At 41.2% G+C, this 25,072-nt stretch overlaps 8 protein-coding genes across 8 annotated transcripts; 3 read left to right on the top strand and 5 right to left on the bottom strand.

The window, feature by feature from the left end:
* Window positions 1–679: 679 nt before the first annotated feature.
* Window positions 680–1,645, bottom strand: EAF02_002374 (uncharacterized protein; the record flags this gene model as incomplete). The annotated part of the gene is made up of 1 exon (XM_038898422.1): window positions 680–1,645. One exon carries the CDS (start codon window positions 1,643–1,645, stop codon window positions 680–682), a length of 966 nt encoding a protein of 321 aa, XP_038762114.1.
* Window positions 1,646–3,351: 1,706 nt separating this feature from the next.
* On the bottom strand, window positions 3,352–4,079 carry EAF02_002373 (uncharacterized protein; the record flags this gene model as incomplete). The annotated part of the gene is made up of 3 exons (XM_038898421.1): window positions 3,352–3,546; window positions 3,619–3,902; window positions 3,967–4,079. 3 exons carry the CDS (start codon window positions 4,077–4,079, stop codon window positions 3,356–3,358), a joined length of 588 nt encoding a protein of 195 aa, XP_038762113.1. The 3' UTR covers window positions 3,352–3,355.
* Window positions 4,080–4,532: 453 nt separating this feature from the next.
* Window positions 4,533–5,237, bottom strand: EAF02_002372 (uncharacterized protein; the record flags this gene model as incomplete). The annotated part of the gene is made up of 3 exons (XM_038898420.1): window positions 4,533–4,720; window positions 4,773–5,050; window positions 5,125–5,237. The coding sequence occupies 3 exons, from the start codon at window positions 5,235–5,237 to the stop codon at window positions 4,533–4,535; spliced, it is 579 nt and encodes a 192-aa protein (XP_038762112.1).
* A 1,147-nt stretch (window positions 5,238–6,384) lies between these two features.
* Window positions 6,385–10,164, top strand: EAF02_002371 (uncharacterized protein; the record flags this gene model as incomplete). The annotated part of the gene is made up of 4 exons (XM_038898419.1): window positions 6,385–6,419; window positions 6,470–6,782; window positions 6,834–7,167; window positions 7,250–10,164. 4 exons carry the CDS (start codon window positions 6,385–6,387, stop codon window positions 10,162–10,164), a joined length of 3,597 nt encoding a protein of 1,198 aa, XP_038762111.1.
* A 1,246-nt stretch (window positions 10,165–11,410) lies between these two features.
* Window positions 11,411–13,609, bottom strand: EAF02_002370 (uncharacterized protein; the record flags this gene model as incomplete). The annotated part of the gene is made up of 3 exons (XM_038898418.1): window positions 11,411–11,817; window positions 11,959–13,331; window positions 13,385–13,609. The coding sequence occupies 3 exons, from the start codon at window positions 13,607–13,609 to the stop codon at window positions 11,484–11,486; spliced, it is 1,932 nt and encodes a 643-aa protein (XP_038762110.1). The 3' UTR covers window positions 11,411–11,483.
* A 524-nt stretch (window positions 13,610–14,133) lies between these two features.
* On the top strand, window positions 14,134–16,943 carry EAF02_002369 (uncharacterized protein; the record flags this gene model as incomplete). Its single annotated transcript, XM_038898417.1, has 3 exons — window positions 14,134–14,173; window positions 14,267–14,725; window positions 14,776–16,943. 3 exons carry the CDS (start codon window positions 14,134–14,136, stop codon window positions 16,452–16,454), a joined length of 2,178 nt encoding a protein of 725 aa, XP_038762109.1. The 3' UTR covers window positions 16,455–16,943.
* Window positions 16,944–18,603: 1,660 nt separating this feature from the next.
* EAF02_002367 (uncharacterized protein) lies at window positions 18,604–22,286 on the bottom strand. Its single transcript, XM_038898415.1, has 2 exons — window positions 20,593–22,286; window positions 18,604–20,532 (listed from the first exon to the last, which is right to left on the bottom strand). The coding sequence occupies exons 1-2, from the start codon at window positions 21,201–21,203 to the stop codon at window positions 19,110–19,112; spliced, it is 2,034 nt and encodes a 677-aa protein (XP_038762107.1). The 5' UTR covers window positions 21,204–22,286; the 3' UTR covers window positions 18,604–19,109.
* Window positions 21,373–21,567, top strand: EAF02_002368 (uncharacterized protein; the record flags this gene model as incomplete). The annotated part of the gene is made up of 1 exon (XM_038898416.1): window positions 21,373–21,567. The coding sequence occupies one exon, from the start codon at window positions 21,373–21,375 to the stop codon at window positions 21,565–21,567; it is 195 nt and encodes a 64-aa protein (XP_038762108.1).
* Window positions 22,287–25,072: the final 2,786 nt, after the last annotated feature.

Raw genomic sequence — 25,072 nt, 5'->3', positions numbered from 1 at the left:
GTCTTGGGGGCTTTGAAGATTTGGATAGCAAATTACCTAACGATCCAGATTGCTATAGATTTCATTGGTCATACACAGCTGGACGTTCGAATAGAGTTAAATGTACCCGCTTCTTGTGGATACTTATGTCAAGCGTTGCAGTAGAACCCCCCCGCAAATACCCGAGTTTCTCGACGACAATGTATTTGAAGTTTATATTGTGGGAGGAAAACTCTTAATTGGAAAAGATAGCCCTTTCAGTAGTCGTAAAGAGATTCCGCTTCGCCAATATCACTGAAATAGCACACGAGTTTGGGCACGAGTGAATAGTGTAGAGAATAAAAAATCGGTTATGAATTGACTAATCGACGAATGTGACAGGCATTCTTATTGATCAGTGATAAACTTACCAGCAATCTAGTATATAAGAGTACAAGACCATTCCCTCTTAGAGGAATAGAACAATTCGGTAAAGCGAAGAAACTGGATCTTTTGTGGGGTCTTCATATTGCTTGGTAGTTTGGTGTTACTTATCACCAATTCCGACCTACAAGTATTTTAAAATGGGCCTCGAGAATACCTTCAACATTTCGATGAATTGGTTCGAATTCTGGCAACCTGTGGTTGCTTCTAAGCGTAGCCAGTCAGTGCTCATGAACACCCTTCATTCCATCTAAAGATTCCACATTCCGGGAGCTTCTTAAAAGCCCGCCGTGATTACCCTCGTTTTATAATTCTTCGGCGCGACAAATAGTCCCTTTGCCTCTACACAAACTCTCCCTTCTAATGTTTCCAGACGTCCTTCTACCCATCTCTTTCTTTCTCCACCTCCCTCCTCTCCTATGACTGGTGTGCATCTCACTACGTAGAATGCATTGGTCACACTTGGCTTCAAATATTTTAACGACAATTGAGCAGTGACACCTGTCCCCGCGGCCAATTGTCTGATCGCACATCTCCCCAGTGATTCATCCATAATCGTCGCTATAAGACCTCCATGCACCACACCGGGCCATCCTCCTAATGCCCCTCCTAAGTATACAATCGATATGAACTCTCCTGTGGTAGAATTGTAAAATACTCGTTGGTAACCGCCTATCGATCTAGATCCTCCCAATGGACCAGTAGTAAGTCGGTGCGGACGTTCTTCGGGTGTGAATGTGGAATAGGCATCCCAAGATTGCCAAACGGGATCCTCAGTTAGGGATTGTACCAGTGGGATCTTTGAGGCCTGCGCGTGTAACCAAGAGGTCATGAGTTCGTCTGAGGGAGAAGAAGGTTCGGGGAGTGCAGGGGGAGATAGGACAAGCGAGACATATTGTCCAGCTGTGAGTCCGATTAGGAGGAAAAGAGAGGCATAGATTGTGGGACGGAGGGATCGTTTTCGTTTGGGAGATGAAGGTGAGGCTATTGGCGCGACGGATCCAGAAGAGAATTGAGATCGCAGATCTCGGTGTTGGGGTAATGATTGAGATGAAGGCTCGGTGGTGGCATTAATGTTATGATTTATAGGCTGTGGTGGTGGAGGTGTTGAATATGCTCGCGTTGACCATTTTGAGAGAGATTGTGATCGGAACGGATGTCGATATGTTTGAGAAAAGTGCGGTGGTTGTTGAAGAATACTTTTGTATGAACGCAATGCTTGAATTGGCAGTCTGGCAGTCATTTTGTGCCAATTTATTACAAAAAGAATGCCTTGATCTCTCTACTATTGAACTCCATACAATTTTGGAAGCTTCAAATTAATCAAGTGCCTCGGTCTAGTTTCCGACGCCATGCCGCTATTTTGCCTCATATACAAGGCATGACATTGTACATCAAGGTCTCCGTCTTTAGGGCCTGCTGTGCCTATATTCTACGATTTGGTCAAGTCAAGCCATCGAAAAGACAATCAAAATACAAAAGAAGGTAGTTGGGCTAGCTCTAATTCGACGAAACGTTGTTCTCTCTCGATGGGTAATCTCAACCACGATGCCAAACTCTTGAGCGGCGTTAGTTCTCCAACAGTTGGATGAGTGTTACGTTGCAAAAAGATGGAATTTATGTTTCTACTTTTCTTTTATCAATGCATTGTCTCTTTGGATCTTGATTTGCATTCTCATATTGCACATTTGAGTTTATCATCATCATCTGCATATCTATCTTGAGACAAAGTTTTGGAAAGGATAGAAATGGTTTTGCGCTTCTGAGCTATAAGACCAAGCAGATGGCGTCCATCAAAGGCATCGAGACGGTAGTCGTCCTATCATTGATGTTTGCTAATGGTGAGTCTTTTTGGTCGATTTCATCTTTATCTCCTAGTATATATACCGGGATCAAAGCTTCCTGCGATTGCTTGGTGGTATGAGTTCTACTTTCATGTTATTCATCAGGAAATATATGTTTTCAAGATCTAAGATCCCTACGAGTAATATGGTAGTTTTTCAATCATGCCGTTGAGTTCGTTTGGTAATGTAACAGCACGGATCAGGCCTCATCATTTGTGTCATTCCAGACGAGCTCCACACACAGGATGTTGTACAGAGTATATGCATGAATAACGTCTCATAGGGACAACTATGAATACTAGCTGTCTAATCTTCCACTAGGAGGTGGTGTGGGCATAATAGCAAGCTATGACCCTAATAAGAGAAGGTGCGATGCTCTAAGCCTGTTCCTCACACAATGTAATATTCTTCACTTGGAACAACTCCCTTATCTATGAGCAGTGATTGAAGAGAGAAATCGCCTATCATTCAGAGTCGTAGCTAGAAGAGCATGTACTGCCCAAGAAAAGCTAACTTACGCTCCTTTGCAATACGTCAGCTCCGCGTCGGGCAAGCATGCGGGCAGGCCTACATCATTCCTCCATGTACTCAGAGCAGCACAACTATTCTCGGTGTTCGAACCGCTCAAAATGTTTTTCCAGATCCTTTTGAACTCGATTCAGAACACTATTTGCGGGAAGAGAATTGCGAGTGATACAAATTCCAATTCGCCTTTGGCAAAAGCGGTCGTGAATGTTTAGGAATCGAGCTTGCACGCGCCAAGCTATACTTTGCGACAACAAAGCTTGTACCAAGATTTGAGATGATGTTATTTGAGACAGATGATAGCGATATATTATTTCTGCATGATTATCATATCATCCATCATGTCCAGGAATGGATTGCAAAGGCATCAGAATAATGTCGAAGTAATGAGATTATTTTATAGTATGCATAGAAGTACATATCATGTGTTATGAGCCCTGTTTGGTTCGATAGTAGAAAGTACGGACAGCTTGCTGATGTGAAACTTGAATGGCCACCATATACTTGAAATCGATCCGAACATCAAGTTGAAGACACCAAAGACTTGAATATAGAGAAGGGAGGAGTTGTTGACCATTTAATTATTAATTAGACCCAGGACGATCTATGTACATGCATTGAATATCGCTTTTCCGATTTTTACCACGATTAAACCATAACTCAATCTCTCCACGAAGTAGTTTCCCAGTCTTGAAACCCACTTTCTCGAGCACTCTGGCACTGGCATCATTACCAGGAGTATAAGCCGCTATAATTTGCGGCAAGGACTTCTTTTCTAGATTAATTTCAGTCCTGGCTTCATTGCAATGCTCTAGTCTCAAAATTCTAACAAGCAAATGTGACAAACCTTCAAGAGTCCAGAACATCTCTACAAACAATCTCAACGCTTCTGTCATATACCCCTTACCCCAATGGTCTGGATGAATCTTATACCCCACGTTCTCCGGTTTATGGGATATTCCGATGATACCAATCATTTCCATCTCTTGCCCTTCTCTCTCATCCGCCACGGACACTGGAACGGACGATGTAGTCGGGGCCATGATTGCCCACATAGGAAATTGGACGCTGGACATACTTTCCAAGATCCTTTCTTTTGTCTGCTCGAGTTGAGTATTCGGTGCTCGGGTACTACAAAAGTCATGTAAGGTCGGGGTTCACTTTAGACTTCCACAGCTTAACTTGGGAGCCTTACGACCATTCCGCGATACGAGGCTCGGATAGAATCTTGTGACAGCCATGGAGGTGCTTGTCCAGATTAATAGGTTCAAGGGTTAGACGGTCAGATTTTATTGTGTGTGACGACATGATTCTTATAATTGATAGTGGTACGGATAGTGAAGTAAGAAGAAATATATCAATGGGGAGTCTCTCAATCTTTGTCTTATGAACAGCGAAAAGGGTTGTATATTCGTTTGATATGAGATGCACATACCACTTGCGCAGTGACTCATGTAATGAAAAGTACCTACCTGATTGGTTGTTTCAGTCAGCAGGTTTTACACCCTTGTAATCCCACCTTGGTGAAGTTGGGGGTTAGATACCAGTCACGCTAGTGTACCTTGGTATCAAAGAACAATGACGGCAAACGTTGAATATGGATAGCATAGACTTTCTGAGATTATTCAACGTAAACGAAACAGTGAAGAATAATTAGTTGCGAATAGTCGACTTCAACGGTCAATTGATTAACACGATTTTTTGGTGGTTGAGGAAAGCTTTGTAAACCAGCACGTCTACCGGTGAATGGTAGAATAATATTCACACTGGTCTCGACAGCAACCATTCTCTGTGCCTCACAGGTTTCTTCTCCTTTCCCCCATCAACCCACATTTCGTGTTCCTCATCTTCCAAGTCTCCTTCCCTAAAACCTACCTTCTTTACTACTCTCTGACTGGCAACGTTCTCGGGGTCTATAGCCGCCACTAATGTGTTCCAATCTCCCTCTCCTGTATTCCGGTTAGAGAACTAAAGAGCATAACTGGAGTCGATTTCACATACTCTCTTTACTCCAGTAAAGCCCCATAAATAGCTTCATAGCTTCTGTAGCAAAGCCTGTACCATGATAACCAGCATGTATACCATAACCAATTTCCGCGCCGTGCCCAGCCTGGAATCTTATCACTCCAATTGCGCCAATGAGCTCAGGCTTTTGATCGGCAGGGGTAGGTGTTGTCGGCCGAAGTAAAATTGCATAGTTCTCAATCCACGGCTTTTCCGGGTTCGGTATTCTTTCAATCATGTATGCTTTACTCTCCTCGATGGACTCGCTTGGTTTTCTAAGTTGAGTTGAGAGTTAGACATATCCATCTTGGAGGTCAAGAGTGGGCAAAATCGAAAGGGTTCATCTTACGTCCATGAAGCAGCTCGCGGATCAGAGATCATTTTGTGATAGCCATCGAGATGTTCCTCTACGGTCAATGGCTCTAGCCAAAGACGCTCAGATTGAGCTGCGTATTGTGCCATTGATATCCTGAAGGTAAATCGAATGGCTCCATGGCGCCGGTCGCTATATATAAGAGAGATTAAACCCTTTGTATTAACGGCGCTCGGAATCGAGTCATAGTGAATTCTGAGTCACCAACAAAAACCTTAACTTTTGATTACTCCGTACACAATTCGGAGATTCCGAGGATATAGTGGCATATAGAACATCAACAGCGGAGTTGATAGATAAGCTTTGAACACGGCCTACCCCGCCTCTACATCAACGAAATAACAGGCGGGAATTGACCACCATTCGAAAGAATTTCAATAACCAAGATTTCCTCTTGATATAATATTAAACAATAAAAACATCGAATATCAATGCAAAGAAGACTCAGATTTTCGTTTGCTTTTTTAGAAAAATTTCATTATTTAATTTGAAATGAATTTATAATCCATTAAAAAAGTTCTTCGAAAAGATACTCAATTTCCGCCTGTTTTGTCGCTTATGTAGAGCCTGCTATGTATTTTATTAAATTTAGTGAAGGAACACTAAAATATTTCCAACCATGTAATTAATTACCCACTGTCTACCTAAAATTTCTTTCTCTTCTCTCCCTCACATGAGATGCTTTGAATGCTAAGTATAAGCATGTCCATCCTCATTCATACATGTTGACGATTCCACAATGTAGAATGCTATATTGCATTGCAACTTACACGTCGCAGATGATCTTGCTTGATAAACCGCAATCGGCCCAATGAAAAGGTATAAAAATGGGTGGCCACCATCCCTACATGAACGATTGGGGCTGATATAAATGCTTCATACATACCGGTCTTCAATTCAGCCAAACCTCTTTCATTGGTGACCTTTCATAGGGGCGGCTCCCCGAGGCATACTTAGGTACTTGCTTTTGGGAGGCTGTGTAGAGCTGACATGCAGAAATTCATCGGCATCTTCTTGCAAAATTAAATCTAGCTCACACACCGAATTTTTCTGATGCCAGGAAGTGATGCTCGTTCATTTCCGCTTCATAATCATTGAATCACAACATTTGATTGCTAAGTAAAGATCGAGTTTTGTGGAAGTCAATACCGCACTGCTAAATTCTGATGGGCAGAGCCTCAACGGACTTGATTCCAGGGAGATTATTCGCCGAAGAACATCAAAACCATAGTCAAAATGACCACACCTGGAGCTGCACCTTATGTCAAAACGTAAGGCAATTATTGCATCTCCCATTGAGAGACATCTACTGACGTGACAGACAATCTGAGGACCTGTGGAATGAGGCTCTTAAACAAGTCCAGTTCACAAATATCTCAGCACTCGTCGCTGCGGGCTTAGAAAGGCGACAAATCTTGGTAGAAATTTTGGATTTGGTGCAAAAGCAGGAACTCAAGGCTCAAGAAAGGAAATGGAAGTGGAAAAAGAAAAATGGTCAAGTGATCATTATTCGCGACATCTTTGTTAAGCTTGCAATTTGGATTGAAAAGTTCAAGTCTATTGGGGATATTGTTGTGCAATATGATCCAATCCATGCGAGTTTACCATGGGCTGCTGTCAGGTTTCTATTGCAGGTATATGATGTACCGCTGTGATTTAAAATTTGGTTATTAATTGCATCGCAGGCTGCTATTAGCGATATCAACTCAAATGGTGCTATCCTTGAAGGCATGGAGATTGTTGTCAATCTTCTAGCACGGTATGAGATCGTGGAGTATCTCCACCTACAGAAAGCATCGCGCGCGAAGTCTCTTCTGGCCGATGCGATTGTTAAGCTATATACTGCCATTTTGGACTACCTTTTCCAAGCGCATGCATACTTCGAGCCTCATATTCTGAAGAAAATTGCGCATAGCTTCTTTCGTCCAGAAGAATCAACACATAAATTCATATCGAGCATCAAGCAAAACGAACTGGAAGTTGAGAAATATACGCGCCTCGTCTCTGATGAATCCCTTGGTAAGATTGACAGAAACATGAATGCTCTCACACAATCTATGTATGGATGTATGCCATACATCAATACAAAGCCTTCAGCAAGGGATTTCATCAACGAATCTACTGGGAAGTGACTTGGGACAACGTCTTGGACAATTGCACAATCTCACACAGACCATTCAACAAGATATGTCATCTGCAGAACTCAAGTGGAACAAAATCGAACACCATTTGGTCAAAGCCTTGAACGATCTCAAGGATCCCGTGCAGCGCATTGCTGAAGATCTATCTAGTGTAAAAGATAATCTAGAGGAAAAGGAGCGAGTAAAGGTTTTTGAGTGGCTTACAATGATACCAAGCTCTAGCCACCACAGGGAAAAATCGCGGAGCTTATTATCTGGTTCTTGCAATTGGCTGTTGAGAAAGAAGGAATTCAAGGAATGGATGGAGGCTAGTACATCTTCCATCTTGTGGCTCCATGGAATCCCCGGCAGTGGGAAGAGCATGCTTGTATGCCATGTTATCGAATATCTCCAAAGTCGAGCCCAACAGCATCAAAGCTCTGCACCTATTGCATACTTCTATTGTGTTCGAACTGTTAATGAACCTGAAAGGGCTAATCCAACAGAAATACTAAGAAACATACTAGAGCAGTTGTGCTCATTAGATGCAGAGACCCCAATAAGGGAACCTGTGTCAAAACAATATCTTGCTCGGAAGAAGGAAGCCCGAGGACGAAAACCGGAGAGGCTCAGTCTCGAAGAAACGGTTAACATTATTCTAGAATTGTTAGAATCCAATCCTGCAACCATAGTCATTGATGGACTTGACGAATGCGATCCTATTAAAAGAAATGATTTGCTTCTCGGCCTGCAAAAGATCATCACGAAGTCAAACAATATCGTCAAAGTTTTTGTCAGTAGCAGAGATGACCATGACATCGTTCACCATCTAGCTCGTTCCCCGAACCTATACATTCATGCGACTGACAATACTGCGGATATCATATTGTTCATCAAATCGCGTATTAAGGAGGCAATTCGAGAAGATAAGCTTCTCTGCGGGCGTGTCTCAAGTCACTTGGAGAACATCATCATTGACAAGTTGATAGAGAAAGCTAATGGCATGTTTCGACTAGCAAGCATGCACATTGACAGCCTTTGTGATCCATATCGGGTTAAAACGGAAGCCAACGTGCATCATGCACTCGACCACCTACCGCAAGAATTGGGAAAGTCATATGGTGTGGTGATATCACAGATCATGCAAGCCGAATATCCTAACCCACTGTTAGCGTCGCGTGCATTAAAATGGCTTCTTTGCTCCCGCGAAGCTCTGAACTCTAAAACCTTCCCGCAAGCCATTTTTGTGAATAACGCAGGCCACCCACTATTATCAAATGACGAAATCTTAAGCATCTGCTTCAACTTAGTAGTTTATAATAAAGAGACGGATAAGTTTCAGTTTGCTCATTTATCGGTGCGGGAATACCTTGAGTCCCAGCCCGGATACTCAGCTGAAGATACAAATCTGATGGCCGCGGAAGCATGTTTAACTTATATCATGTCAGAATCACAAGAACGGCCTACGTTTAGGAACCACGCAGTATGTTTTTGGGGTAATTATGCGAAATCAGCTCCCAGTGCAAGACGTGAGGGTGCTTTAGGAGAGTTACTCGTAGACTTTCTAATTTCTCCTTTTGAATCGAGAAATTCTGGGTTCGCCAAATCTAGGCTCGATTCTTACCTGCAGGGAAATGAATCACATTTGCGCCCCTCATGGATCAAGGATAGAACTATGACGTTGTTGATTTGGACTGTTTTTCTGGTCTGTAAGTATGATCTCAATGAGATTGTCAGTCGGCTTCTTTCTCATGCAAATCCCCAATACGTTTTCACTGAGAAAAACTCGATGGGTCTCAATTGTGTCCAAACTTCAGCATATTTTGATAGTTCGATGGCTATCAATCTACTACACAAGATAACGACGTCTATACTGCCAATGAAGCTCAACCATAAGTTGTACTGGACTTCTGCATACTATATTGCATCCTACAACGGGAGCAGGCGGGCAGCCCAAACAATAATGGAGATTCGAACGAAAGAAGATACGATGTGCGTGGACCACTCGGAACCCCGAATAGTGATGCGACCCACATCGCTACTCATGCTTCAGAATAACGACGCCGACATAACATCAACACTATTTAAATCCTCCGATGAGTGCATCGGATTATGTAATGAATGCAGCTTTTTAATTCTGGAGCCCCTCGATATGGTGAGCTTGAATATTGCGAATGCTTTTGCCCCTCTCGACGCTGTTGAAAACGATACATCGTCTGCAAAACAAAACAAGGTTGCTGCCATCGCTAAAGTCATTTTGGATACGATGGAGCCTCACCACAGCAGGATTATGCGAGCTGCTAGGGACCCTTGGATCGTATCGATTCAACTACTCGCAATGACCTTTCGACATGAAATTTATGATAAGAACATTTTCATGCATCATTTAACGGAGGCATTTTTATACATGTCCATACATGAAAATAATTCGATCGTTGATCATAATAAGTTTCTGTATTTACATTATGATGATTATAATAAGCATGTGTATTCACATTATGATGATTATAATAAGCATGTGTATTCACATTATCGTGGTTTGTTCGATGAAGCGATCCATATGGAAGACATCTTAGGTATGCAGAGAGTGATCAATTGGAAGACACTTGTTCTGGGTCGACCTGTGGATTTCCGCCGAGATGACATCCTATGGTTACTTAAAGCGCGTACGAAAATAGCTCCAGATGTAATCAACCTTGCATTGTCCACCTGGGATGGAGAAATGATAGAGGCGTTTTTAGAGTACAATTCAGTTAAGATTGACAATGAAGTGATTCGGTTCGTGGCGGGTAACGTAAAGCACGGCAAGGAGATAATGGAGATGTTATTGGCTCGAGAAATGGAAACAGAAATGTCGGAAACTGCGCTCGAAACTACGCTTGAAAGCGCGCAGTAGTTGGGGTTTGCAGTCGGACAATGGAAGAGTGTTCATATTGGGATCCTCTGGATCATTTAAATTGTTTCAGACTTGAATATTTTTCCAGGGCGTTGCATCATATCCAGAAATTCACAATGTTCAAACGTTAAAAGCTTTCACATCTGGTCTACCAAGCTAGATCGCTCGATAACCTGTTGCGCGTACAATCAGGAGAAGGATCGCTAAAGACTGAACTAAGTTGTATGGCCGGTTAATTCGCTGGTTTGCGTAAGGCTATAGGTTTTATCAGTTCGCAATACAGAACCCAGGAAAATAGGGAATCTTTCTATTATTAGACTATCTCTTTATAATCACAATTGATGAAAATGAGGGATATTTGTTCATTTACGAGTGATTGAAGGCTCAAATAGACGGTGAATACTCTAGAATCAGTACTACATACCAGTCAAGTTAGCCATTCAGTGAAATAGCCTGGAGTAAATTTAGCTCGGAATCGAATCCTTTTGATTTAATAGGCGACCTTTCAAAGTACCACTCAACCATAGGTAAGTGATGAAAAGGCCAAATTGACAGCAGCTTCGAGCAAATCAGAAAGTGTATTCTCTTGCTCTCTCAAACGGGGAACTGTTTGAGACACCATTCCTGTCCTTTTTGGTTGGTATTAGACTGAATTCCATTCCCATTCATCCAGACCGCAGATGTCCTTATATTGATTGATAATGTGGGGCAAATCGTGGATACGCGAGGGGGAAAGGAGAGTCAGCTTCGATACAATATAACGTTTATTGATAAACGACAAAAGAAATGTTCAAAAATAACTATCTGCCGTTATGGATAAATCGTAGAATTGGGATGTTTCGTGTTTTTATATATAATGCACAGAGATTGTACGGTGCATTTGCCGTGTTATCCAGGTAATGTTAGTATCACTTATATGGTAAATATACAGAGTCTGAAGCTTTGAGACGATATAGTCTCAATATTTAGATTAGAGTTAATTCGGAGTCCAATGTTTGAATAGCATTAGATACTATTGCGCAGGGTGAAGTTGAGGATCAGGAGATCTAGTGCCTATGTGATGAGAGTGACCATATATGAGGTGAGGATGGAGGGGTATGGATAAGGCGCGATGCTGATGAGAAATTGCGGTGAACAAGATGCATTCTTTCTCTCCAAAAGATAATTAATATTCGATGTCAAATGCAAGGACAAACATGATTGTAATTTTGGTCCTAACGCAAAGGGTGAAAAATGTGAGGACATAAGTATAAATATATTTTCTAAAATACAAACTTCGCTTAAATACGAAAAATAATATCCAATTCCTCGTACAGAGTCTAAGCATCTAACTTTAATCTTTCTAACAAGTTGTCTATCTTTCCAAGTAACGTTTGGTAGTTTATAGCATCTGCGGCAAACTCGTCACCTGCAATCTCACCATTGAGAGTCCGTATTTGACCATTCATCATTGGATCGAGGGCAGGGGATTGGGTTGAGTTTATATCAACCACTGTGCTAGACTTCACAGCATTCGCAGATTTATCATCGTCGATTAATCCCTTTTCATCTCCGTTTTCTTCGCCGTTCTCATTTATATTCTCATCCATCATATCTTCAAGGCCCGAGTCTTCAAATCGGAGCCTGAAGCGTTCGGATAGGTAAAAGCGAATACTAGAGAAATGTCAGTTATTATACCATAGACAGTGTTTCAATCGGATGCAAGCCCTCAAATTTCTCCCAAGGCTTTCTTATGTTCTCTAAACAAAAGCCACATTCTTAAAGGTAAGGAGAAGAGGAATTGGGGTAACATACTCATCGAGTAATTCAATAGTGTCAGTCTCCTGTCTCTTTTCAATTCTAGCAGCACTCTCTTTAATCAACTCCTCAAACTCTGGCTCGTCAATATAGTCCTCCAACCTATATGCCATGTACCTAGCACAAAATTCCTCTAGTCTTTGGACTCTTGTCAACCATCCAGCTCTCATAACATCATAAGGGTTGATTAATTCCACATCTAATTCATCACTGTCGGTGTGTGTGCGATCAGCGAGTGTGCTCGAACCATTTCCGAGAGTACTAATTACTACTGCAGCTTTGGTTTTGAGTTTCTCAATGAAGAGCATGTCTGCTGCAAGAAGAACGTCTATAGCGAGATCAAGAGGAATATCAACATTCTCGGTGTAAAGAAAGTCGAGGATAAGCTCTAGTACAGCAGGGGGGCAGTCGACATAGATGATTTGCAAATAATCAGTAACTTGCGCTTCTTGAAACGAGGAACTAAACATCGTTTGGAAGTATTCTGATCGTATAAGCATAGCGCGGTGCGCAGGATAGAGTATAGATTTCTGAGATGAATTGGCGGTTGATGTCTCTTGGGGCAGTGAGCTCGAGGGGCCAATAGGAATACCATTTGAGGAAACAGTTGTGTTAGGTGTTGGCGTTTCTGGCCTTGAACTCAAAGCCTCATCGGAAACTACGTTTTCGTTTGCCTGTAACAGAACGTCTGCAAAAATGGAATTATTCCTAGTCCACTTCACATCCTTGGCCTTCACGGTATCGATGTGTATCTTATGCTTCAAAACATTACCTCGATACCAAGACTCCATCTGATTTCTTGCTCGTAAAACTTCATCTTGATACCGTTGTCGAGCTATTCTCCTATCACGCCCACTCAAGAGCCCTTCCCAGAGGGATTCAATCTCAAGCTGTTTGCTGATTTTATCAATCCCTTTGAGCACATCGTCCACAGAGCTGCTAGACCTAAGACCAAGATCTGATGGCACTTCACCCATGTATAAATATCGAAAAGCAACCTGGAAACATTCTGGGGGAATGGAAGGTTCTAATTTCCATGACTTGGTTTCTGGGGCAGCAGAAAGCTTTCTTTGCATATATGGTGACCGGGCAGAAAGTATCATCTTGTGTAAATTCCATGATTCTGATCCAGCACTGAGTATTATGTCTGAAGTTTCAGGAGTCTGCCTAGTAAGGAGAGAAGTGATGTGAGAAGCAAATGATTGTAATGGGTCCCTAGACTTCGAATATTCGTACTTTAATAGAAGGTTTCGAATCCGATCGTTTAATGCATTGTATAAACATCTCTCTCCTTGGAATGTATCGCGCTCGCAGAGAGCTCCAGCTTCGAGAAGTAGTTGAACAACATTGTAGTGTCCACAAAGACTTGCCTTGATAGTTTGTCAGCGAGGCCAATTGGCATTAGGAATAACATAAGGCTTACCAAGATCAATGGCGTATAATCAAAGGGATCTCTAGCATTGATATTGATTCCAGGAGTAGTAATTGCTTGCTGAACCCTCTTAACATCACCAATTCGACAAGCAACGCAAAGCTCTTGGAATTCGGGACTAGTATCAAGGGGACTTTCGTCTCTCAAAAGTCCTTCCTTGATCAGCTGGTGCTCATCCTTCAGTTGAACTTCGAGCTCATCTTTCCGTTTTACCATTCTGAAGGTATGTGTGCAAAGAGTATGAAGTAGAAGATATGGGAGTAGTGAGCAATGAATAATCGATAGTGAATGGCAAAGGATATGGACCCAGTAGTGATAATAATAATAAAACAGATAAAGATACAAAATTGTGGCAAGGTTGAGAAGCTGCCGATTTTGACACAAGCACATGGAGGGGGAAGAAAGCTTATCGATAAAAGAAATCCGGATAAGGGATCGGAGTTAGATGTTTCAACCGTCATCCAAATTTCGAACCTTCACCGCCTTCTGGCATTATCAAAATTTCCCCGGGTGACGTCCAATTCTAGTTTGGTATCAAATAGTCAAACGGTTGGAAGGGCAACCAAAAAGTAAACACCAACCTGAATGAATTAATTCACAATCCATCTTCATCAACTTTGAATAAAACGACAAAACATCGCCAACCTCGAATAAATTACAACAATACTAATGTTAATTGCTTTCTTTATTTAGATCAATGCAAAGATCTTCCCTCCCTTAAATATAATACTTTCGGAATCATGACAGAAGAAAGCAAGTACGAAGTTTTGGAGAAGATAGGTAAGTCTGCAGAACGTGGTTCATATTGGATTTATTACTCGTTGCGCCAACTCTTAAGTGAGACAAAACTAATATACTCTATCTATTCTGTAGGACATGGCTCTTTTGGTATCATTCGAAAGGTCCGAAGAAAGAATAATGGAGAAATCTTATGTAGGAAGGAGATTAACTACATGCGGATGTCACAAAAAGAACGAGAACAACTACAAGCCGAATTTGCCATTCTTTCCTCACTTAAACATCCAAACATCGTCGGATACTATCATCGAGAGCATCTAAAGTCCAGTCAAGACCTTCATTTGTATATGGAATACTGTGGCAATGGGGATCTTGGTAGAATTATAAAGGATTTACAAGCAAAAAACAAGTATGCTGAAGAGGGTTTCGTTTGGAGCATATTCGCACAATTGGTTTCAGCATTGTATAGATGTCACTATGGAGTCGATCCACCAGAAGTTGGGAGCAATGTTATGGGATTGGGAAATACCGCAAAACCACAGAAGCCTGCGCCTGGTGTCATGATTCTACACCGAGACTTGAAGCCCGAAAACAGTGAGTATCCTAGGCATATACAATTATGTTTCTTATGCTAAATCTTATAGTCTTCCTTGGTGAAGGCAACTCGGTGAAGCTTGGAGATTTTGGTCTTTCGAAATTGATGGAATCTCACGATTTTGCTTCTACATATGTTGGAACTCCATTCTACATGTCCCCAGAAATCTGCGCCGCAGAACGATATACGTTAAAGTCAGATATTTGGTCTTTAGGTTGCATTATGTACGAGCTCTGCACACGAGAAGTTCCATTTAACGCGAAATCCCACTTTCAACTTGTGCAGAAGATTAAAGAGGGCAAAGTCACACCAATACCAAATATATATTCGCCAGAACTTGCATCTGTAATCAAGGACTGCCTTAGAGTCAACCCCGATCGACGAGTCGACACCGTTACATTGCTTAATCTTCCTGTCGTAAAGTTGATGAGGAAAGAGAAAGAGGTTGTTGAGCTCGGTCGACTTTTGAGGACGAAAGAAGAAATGGCGGCTAAACAATTCAAGGAGATTGAAGAAAGGACAGAAAAGCTCGAGGCTCAGAAAGCAGCTATGCGTGCCGAGATTGATTCATCATTGCGAAGAGAATGGGAAGTCAAGGCACAATTGGAGATCAATCGTTTGGTACAAATAGAGGTTGAGAATCTACAGAAACGATTTGAAGAAGAGGTCCGAATCCGCGTTGAAGAAGAGCTACAAAGATCCGCCAACAGCTCTCGATCATCGAATCCAGATAACGATACTAGCTCGAGCTCTCTGACCGCTAAAGAGCTGTGTCCCTCGCCAAGCTCATTGGACGACCCAAGATCATCTGTTGGTAGCACAGGTGATGACTTTTCATCGACCACAGACTTTACCGATCACACCATGTCACCGGAGCCCAGTAAACCATTCAAGAAATCCACCAGAACACCATTTTCTCGAGCGCAAACCATGTTCAATGTGCATGGCACTCCCATGGACATTGAGATGGCCGATCCATCGCCAATTTCTATTGCCTCCTTGTCATTATCTCCACGCCGGAACAATGCAACCAAAGCTCCTGGCACTAACCGAAACATTTTTGCTGCTGCAAACGCAAATGCCGAGGTTCGCTTACAACCTCTTCTATTAGATTCTGATTCTGAAGATGAGGATGATCTTCCAGTGCCTTCTCCTACACGACCTAAATCTAAAAACAACCCATTTGCTAAGGGTGCTGCGAGACCACATCTCATCTCACAGCGTACAGCACCATTACAAAAGTTGAATACTCAACCAAATTTTTTGGCAACCAAAAATCAAGGTGGATTGGTTAGTAAGAAGGAAGCACAAAGCCCAGTAACTAAGAGACTGTCGAGAATACCAAGCATGACTAGTTTGTCGGGCAATGATGCGGCAGCAAGTCCCACACGAAAGTCGAGTTTGACAAAGAAATCTGAATCAGACCTACACAAACAGGCGATGAAGAATAATACAAAGACGGGAAGTGCACCAACAATTGGACGAACTCTAGTCGAATTAGCACAAGCTCGTGCTGGGGGTAGACCAGTTGAAATGAGCCCCAGTGGAAAGGGAAGATCATTCGGGGTGAGAATGGTAGAAAAGGAAAAGGGCGAAGGAAGAATGAGGGGTAGTGGAGGAAGCATTGGAGATATGGAGCCAACGGTGTGGAACCCTGACAGGGATGAAATGCCAAGTCCCTTCTTGATCAGAAACAGATATACAGGGGCTGCAGGGCGTTCGAGATAATTTGATTTCGGGTTGCATTTGGTGTTTGTTCTATGCGGGTATGAAGGGGCTATGGGGAAACAAAATTGGCAATCAAGTGGTGGTCATGATAACGAAACACACGCTATGACTAGCTTTCTTTTGTTTTTTTGTAAACATGGCTCGCGAGGAGTGATTTGGCATATCATGGTTTAGTTTGGCGATTGAAGTGGTATACTGATTTGGCGTTGGGATTTCTGGGGATGACTTATTTTTTCTACATAGTTTTTTGTACTGTATCAAGTGCACAGGATGTTAGTACTACGCTCGGTCGGATTGGTTGGGTGGGGTAAGATTGAATTGGGATTGGATAATGATTGGGTACTTGAGTTGGTCCTTTTAGGGCCGGGGAAGGAGATGAGCGAAGGGAGAGAAAGGGGAAGAGAATCATATACATGAAATAGATAGTATAGGTCTTCGGGTATGCAGGTTCCACAAATATTATACATGTAACATATGAAAATTGTCGCAAGAAGACCAGTATGTGATTGTCCCTGCTGTAGAGGCCCCTTTGCTTTCCTCGCCTAAGTAAAGCCCCACTAATTTTTTTCTTTTTGATATAGGTATGAATTCAAATGCGCTATATACGATGATTTACCCGAGTTCGAGTAGCTGAAGTGCTGATTTATGTGGAAAAACAATTGCAATTTGCTCGTTTCTGGCTCATCCCGGACTCTGGTATGATTCCGTGGATTCTTGGTCGGTAGGTAGGTAGGGAGGTAGGTAGGTAGGTAGATAGGGAGGGAGGTAGGGAGGTATTACTGTCTTTTTACAATAGTCGATTGTTTATTGTTTATTGTGATGGATATAGGTATTAGGTATAATATTCTAGTCTTTTGAAATTGAGATTGAGATTGAGATTGAGATTGAGGTTTGAAATGCGGTGTAGTGTATATGAGGGGTAGATGTAATGGGCTGGGTAGTATGTGTTCTTATATGTGTATATTTATATATATATGTTTTTATATATATGTTTTTATATATATGTTTTTATATACATGTTTTTGTATACATGTTTTTGGTATATATGTTTTTATATACATGTTTTTGTATACATGTTTTTGTATATTATGTTTTTATATGTGTGTTTTGTATGTGTATTTATATGTGTGTTTTTGTATGTGTATTTATATATATATATGTATTTTGTGTTTTTGTATTGGGGGTGGGCTTCGAAATTGAGTTTTCTGTAGATGTGTGTTAATTGTATATTGTGATTGGGTGGTTGAGTGTATGGGAGAGAGGGAGAGAGGGAGAGAGGGAGAGAGGGAGAGAGGAGAGAGGGAGAGAGGGAGAGAGGGAGAGAGGGAGAGAGGGAGAGAGGGAGAGAGGGAGAGAGGGAGAGAGGGAGAGAGGGAGAGGGGCTGCAGTATAGTTACTGGTGGGCGTGGGGTCAAGTGATATGAAGTGTAGGGAAGTAGAGGGGAGTATGAGGGGAGTATAGTATGATTTGGTGTGTTTTTGTATAGTATATTCTCGTAGGGCGGGGTATAGTCTGATGTGAAATTTTGATTGAAGTTTGAAATGAATATCAATATCAACATCAAACTATCTTTTACTTTTTGGATATAAATATATATCTAGATACCTAGATAGGTATCTAGATAGGATTAGATCTTATCTGAATAATTTCTCTCAATAATTTCTCTCAATAATTTATACAAAGTGAGATAGACATACGAGTTAGATGAGCTGTAATCTTAAATTGTTAATTATAGATTACTGATTTCTAAAGCTATCAAGTTAATAAATATAAAGTATAAATATAGAATATAGAATATAAAATGCGAAATATAGAATATAAATATGGAATGCGAAATATAAAGTATAAAATGTAAATGTAAATGTAAAGTGTGAAGTCAAATACAAAATATAATGTCAAATATAACATAAAATAAATTAAGGTATAGTAACCATCGAATCATTTCCTCCTTTTCTTTTCGAAATACTAAATACATCGATATCAAAAACCGATATTCGCTATTCCACATTCGCCATTCGCGATTCAACATTCAACATTCAACATTCATAACAATCAAGAGTACAAATCAACATTCCAGAAATAAAGATCAAAGAGGTAGAGATATTGTAAGAAGAAGTATCATTCGGTAGAGCAGAGCAGACCAAATTCGCAGAGATTAGAAAACCAATATAATTTTCATTTACTAAAGTGGTTGGATATATAGAGGAGCGATACTGCTAATGTATTTATTTCTCTTCTTCTTTCTTTATTATACTACCTAAAATTCAATATTATCAAGAGCAAGCATGCACAATGAAATCAAAACGTATCCGAATTGTTCGCGACTCATGTGTATATGATCCGCCTATCTGAACCACTCATTATTTTTTTTAAATCCATCCTCCTATGCAGCTCAGCCAGATCATATTATAAGCGAAAGCCATAATTGCAAATATCTCCGTAACCATTATTCACCGTCCCAAGGTATAAGCCATAGCCACCGACCGTATTTACCAAAATTCTCAACCATAATTACCACTGTCAACTCAATGACATCCATTTATTACGTTGTCATATCTATGTCTTCGTGTATCCGTGATCGTATTCGTAATCGTGTCCATGTCCGTGTCTCGCTGCGCAATTATAGACGTACGCCATAATGTGAACCGTCGGTCTTACTCATTATTCACAGCAGCCTCTCTCTCCTTGTCCATCATTCCAGTTCTCAATTCGCTTCCGGAACCTCTACCGCCTCTATACAATCTTCGAGCTTGATGGAAACCTCGGTCTCCTCTTCCACTCTGGAACCCACCTCGTCCTTGGTCCCCAGGACCAGATCTTCTACCCATCCATCTATCTCCACCATGTGGTCTATATGGTGGTCTACCTCTGCCACCACCTCTACCACCTCCCCCACCTCTACCTCTATTGATCTTAAAGTCAATTCTCTTTAATGGATTCGTCACCATCTCAGTATCTGCAATTCCCAACTCTTCTTTCTTCTCTTGGTCGTTGATAGTCCAAGCCTGGAATATTTGACCTAGTTCATCCACGCCGCGTAACTCATCAACCCAAGCCAGAACATATTCAGCCTTGGGGTCGTAATCAAAAGCTTGTTTGACAGGGTTGAAAATCCGATCATTGCCTCGAGGATCATTCCCAACCCCGGCAACGTATTGCCAATTACCCCAATTTGAGCTAACATCATAATCAACCAACATAGATTCGTACCACTCGGCGCCAATTCTCCAATCAATGTAAAGATGTTTCGCGAGGAATGAAGCGACATTTTGACGAGCGCGGTTGCTGGTATAACCCGTATGATAACATTCTCTCTGAGAAGCATCAATGAATCCCATTCCAGTTGTACCGTTAAGAAATCTCTCAATAATCTCTTGTATTTGCTCTTTTGTAACACCATCTCTTGGTGAATCTAGCCGACTCCACTTTGAATGGGCATTTTCTTCCTCCTTAAATCCACCCAATTGGAAAAGCTTTGGTCCAAATTTACGAGTGCAGAGACGCATGTAATCTCTCCAGAGAAGTTCGAATCGTACACCATAAGTGCCTTCATTTTCACCCTTGCCATACCCCTCGAGATCTTTGTACCGATTGTCAGAATCGGAACCATTCTCAAAGAGAGACATGGAAGAATGAATCTGACGTGAGGTAATTGAACCAAGAGCAAGGTATGCTGAGAGTTTTGTAGAGAAATCAGTACCCATAAGCCCATTGCGACTAGATTTATAAGCGTTAATGGAGCCAGAAGTAATCAAATGGTCGAGTCGTTCCAGCGCATGAGATTCACCACCTGTAAAAGGATGTACCGATAGTGAATTCTCCGGGTAGGATGGAGGATTTTTGATTAGAGGTTGCGCATTGATTGGCTTGAGAAGTGCACTCTCGATCTCCTCGTAACTTGTCGGAATCGTGAATGGAGCATGTTGGGGTGGAACATCAGTAGGGAAGGGTGGCAATGAATTCTTCTCAGGTTTTGGTAAAGTTGGACGAGGCGCTTCGCGAAGGGGTTCAACACTCTTGCGATAAGTCGTATACACATCGGGAAGATCTTTTGGATCCTCAAATGGAATATCTCGACTAAATTTAAATCAGTAAATTTTGGGGGGGTTGAAATGGATGATGGGTGTGAAAACATACTCATCAATTAAATATTTCTCATCTCGCCACAATTTGAAGTCAACACCGGCCTCATCGCATAGGTTCTTTGTTGAGCGCTCTTCTCGTTTCTCTTCTACTCCTTCCTCGGAAGTCATCCACACTGCAGAAACCTTGCTGCCGCCTGTTTTTTCAAATCCTTCAATTAAATCTTTCACCACTTCATCGACCATACCCACCCGGATAGCCAATCCACTCCCAATCTTCTCGAGACCACCCTTCAGATCCCACACACTTTCCGCTAGGAACTTCGCTCTGTGGGGACCACATCTCCAGAATGCGCCGATTTGACTTCTGGCCTCTGGGTAAGGACTCTTACTTCCATCTTGGGTGATAAATCCAGAGACTTCGATTTGTTGTGCGGCAAAAACATAGAGTGGGAGAAGATGTGTGAATCCATGATCCTTGTTATCAATGAGAGAATGAAGGATAGGGTTATCGCCCACTCGCAGGTCCCGGCGCATGAGATAAATCAAGACGTTGGAATGCGACATCTTTGCAATTGTGGCAATTCGTTGATGTCTTTGTTTGAGAGAGATGGAAGAGGTAGTCAAAACAAGAATTGATTTAGTAGTGGAACAGAGGCGAATCATGGAAAGATCCGGGGAGAAGGGCCGCCCAGTAGTATGAGATCAGAAAGATTCACCCCACCGGTCCTGACTCAAGGACAAATCAAGCGTTTGGGATATGTCTTGCAGAAGCTCTAGGGCAGTAGTGGGGTTTTCTGATGGAGATTGAATTTTTGACGGACCAAAGTTTAAAATGTCGACGAGAAGTCGTGAAAGCAGTGATTCTACTCGGATAGAACAGAGTCAAGAGTATCAGTCGCAGTGGGAAAGAGTAAGACAATGGAGTGAATTGCAAGTTGGAAGAGGGAGAAGTAGGCTGGTCTGGGAGGGAAAAGGAGGATGGATGGATGGAGAAGAAAGGTCAACCGAGACCGAATGTGAGACTTGATTGGATCTCGCCGAAGATGAGATGAAATGAATGATCCGTCAATCAAAATCAACCAACGGACAATGATTTGGAATGAAAGGGAAGTATCAAGTAATGAATGAATAATAGTTTTTCAGGACAATTCCAATCACATCAAATCAATCCACCATACCATGATAAATCTGGGATAGGTAGGTTAAGAAGTATCGAGAACTGTCTGTGTCAATCAAAGTTCATGGAAACAAGAAGAAAATGGTGAAAGTAAGAGAAGAAAGTTGGTTAGGTTTTCAGTTTTTGAAGCACCGGCACGGTACCTAGTACTCTATTTACGGGTAGTTATTTTGGATCAACTCATCTGGACCCGATTCGATTGGAATTTTTTCTTCTTCTGGAGAACATTTATTGGGTCGAAATTGCTTGGGTGAGTTGGAGGAGAAGGGAGAATATGGAAGTGGTAAATGTCGTGTACCCCGTAGGTGGTGTAGTGTCGTGTCGTGTTGAAGTTGATGTTGTGTTGACGCATGCATATGTTGCTGAACCAACGATATATACTTTTGCTTTTGGATGGATTGGTGGATGGATGGATGGATGGATGGATGGATGTATCGATGAAGATGGATGGGATTTGAAGGATTGTTTTGTTTGTACACCCAGAATGAACAATCACATTCATTCATTCATTCATTCAATCATCCATTCATCCACTCATTCATATCCATCCATGGCTTCAATCATTCTTTCCCCCATCACGAACTCTTTCTTTCTTTCTTTCTTTCCTTCAATTCATGATAGAGAGGAAAGTCATAGTACCTAAGTAGTATTAATGACATCTTACCTCTTTTACCTCTTTTACCTCTTTTACCTCTTTTACCTCTTTTGCCTCTTTTGCCTCTTTTGCCTCTTTTTTATCTCATCCGCCACTTAAAATCATCCGATGTTCCTGTGAAAAAGAGGGAGAGTTGCCGTGCATTTGGTGCTAAAATGATCGATGGAGGTTGGTGTTTGCTTGTCAAAAGACGATGCTCAAAGCTATGGTGGTAGTGTTAAGATCGCCCCACTTTATTCATCGTGTGCAGGAACCAGCCTTACCAGATTCGGTTAAATCCGATCCCAGCTTTTTCAATGGAATTCTTGCTGTGATCAATCAAATCACTTGAATGCTGTTGGGGGGGATGCCGCTTGATATTTTGTGGGTGCTGCTTTAGAGATAAGTTTTGTGTTTTTGTTTTCTCATATCACCTGGGAATCTTTATACTCTTCTTTCGTATCAATCTTCACTCTTTTTTATATCAACCTTGACTCTTTTTTTATATCAACCTTCACTCTTTTTTTATATCAACCTCGACTCTTTTCTCTTCAATTACACCCACCTAGATAGATACATACTAAATAAATATATACCAGGTAATCATCAATCAATCTTCTTACACTACTAGCTATTTACCTACCTATCAACTACTTTACTACTCCGTATCTCAGTATCTTACTTCCTACCTAATATATAGATTTACACTATCTTATAATTTCACTACCTCGTAATATATATCAAGACTTCTCATAGATATGCACCGCTTCATAATATACATCAAATATCTTTGGTAAACCTACACCACCTCATAATTCACATCCAGTCGGATCAAGATATCTCTTGCAGATATCCTTCACTACAATTCCCGTACAGTATCTCATCAGATCCATCAGATCCCATCTATCAGATCCCAACCTGTCTTATCTACCCACCTACCCACCCAACATCTTCCCAATCTCTTTCCTTCAATTCCCGATCCATCGAAAAGTACCAATACACACCACCAGATCTAAAGTCGGGACATATACAGAGCCACGATATCTCCATCCCACCATCCCTTACTTGACCAGCTCGGAAAGCGTTCCAACCCAAATCACACTTTTCTCCCACCTACATATCCCTCACTCCTACATGCATCGATGGGCGTTACACCGTACCACCATGATAAACATCGTAAACAGATCACTTGAGCTTTCCCACCATCATGGAAGAATCGATACGAACCCTCAACAATCTCGTTAATCTCTTTCCGAACTCCTACAGATCTGTCCATCCCATTCGGTGAGATATAGGTACCTACTGCTTCCCTAGAGACTGCAAAAGAAGATTCATCCTCAGGTGATCACTCAACATCTGCAAGACGGTGGAGTACAGCATATTCATGCAACACCGTTCCAGATCGTGACATCGGTATCTTGCATTAGTTCGATGTGGAAGCTTTCTCTTAGTCGATGATTTCATTACGGATCAACTTTCATCGGGAACTAGGTTACTACTAGGTAGCTCTTCTCCCAGCTCCTTTCGATTGCTTTTTTTTACGTCAAGGCATGTCAAGACACGTCAATGTATGTTTTTCATACGAGGAGAAAAGAAAAGAAAAGAAAAATGAGTTACCATTTTCTAATCTATGATTCTCATAACTAGTACCTACCTATCCAATTCAACAGAAATGATAGTATGACCGCTTCATTCAGAGTACCTTAATAATTAGTCATCAACTATTGTCGAATTCTACTAGGTATTCATATCGAATCAAGTCATCCAGATTCAAATTATTAGTCATACCATTCACCTACAATGACTCCTCTTCTTCATTACATAGAAATACATCCATCATCTTTCCATCCCGAGTTCCCCTTCATATTCTCATTCATCCCGAAATCCATCCCGACCACCATCCCGAAACTCTACTCTTTCCACTTCACATCACATCACATCACATCATACAATACCTATACATACTAACGTGGTTTATCAGTGCATGGCCCATATCAGTGGGTGGCCCACTTTCACCTTAATTCGACTCCCTCATTTCAATATGCGTTTTATCAATAATCTATGATGAATTTGAATAATAAAGAAGCCCGTATATTACTTGTTATTGTAGCTATTCAGAAAGATAAGAAGCTAAGTATTTGAAAGGTTGCAATATTATATAATATCCCATGATCAATATTACAACATAGAATTGACAGTATGCCTCCTTATATAGAAATTCAACCTAAATCTCAAAATCTCTTGGAATTAGAAAAGGAAATCATTATTCAATATATAATTGATATAGATTTGAGAGGTTTTGTATTTAAATAAAAGGGAGTGAAAGATATAGCAAATCATATTCTTGAATCTCGAAGTACAAAAAGAGTTAGAAAGCTCTAGGCTTATTGATTTATCAAATATCATATAAAACTAAAGATGTATTTTAAATATGTTTATGACTTTCAAAAAGCTCTCTATAAAGATCCTATACTTATTGAAAACTGGTTCCGATTTATATCGAATATGCAAGCGAAATATAGTATTCTCGATTGCGATTTATAGAACTTCGATGAAATAGACTTTATAATAGGAATGATAAATACTAGTATAGTTGTTACTAATACTGAGAAATACAATAGAAATAAAGCTATACAGCCAGGCAATCGAAAATGAGCTACAGCGATCATATACAGCAATAGTGAGGGGGATACTATACCTCCATTTCTGATAGTTCAAGGA

Source organism: Botrytis sinoallii (genome assembly GCF_014898435.1).
Source record: "Botrytis sinoallii strain Bc 23 chromosome Unknown BSIN_003, whole genome shotgun sequence".
In the NCBI taxonomy this organism is placed as follows: Eukaryota; Fungi; Ascomycota; class Leotiomycetes; order Helotiales; family Sclerotiniaceae; genus Botrytis; species Botrytis sinoallii.
This window is presented reverse-complemented; position numbering and strand designations above follow the sequence as displayed.

Excerpts from the sequence above, each read along its gene's own strand:
- EAF02_002367 (XM_038898415.1), bottom strand. The coding sequence starts at position 21,203 with ATGATTCGCCTCTGTTCCACTACTAAATCAATTCTTGTTTTGACTACC. Across the intron at positions 20,533-20,592 it reads GAGAAATATTTAATTGATGA|TCGAGATATTCCATTTGAGG; the intron begins GTATGTTTTCAC and ends ATTTAAATTTAG.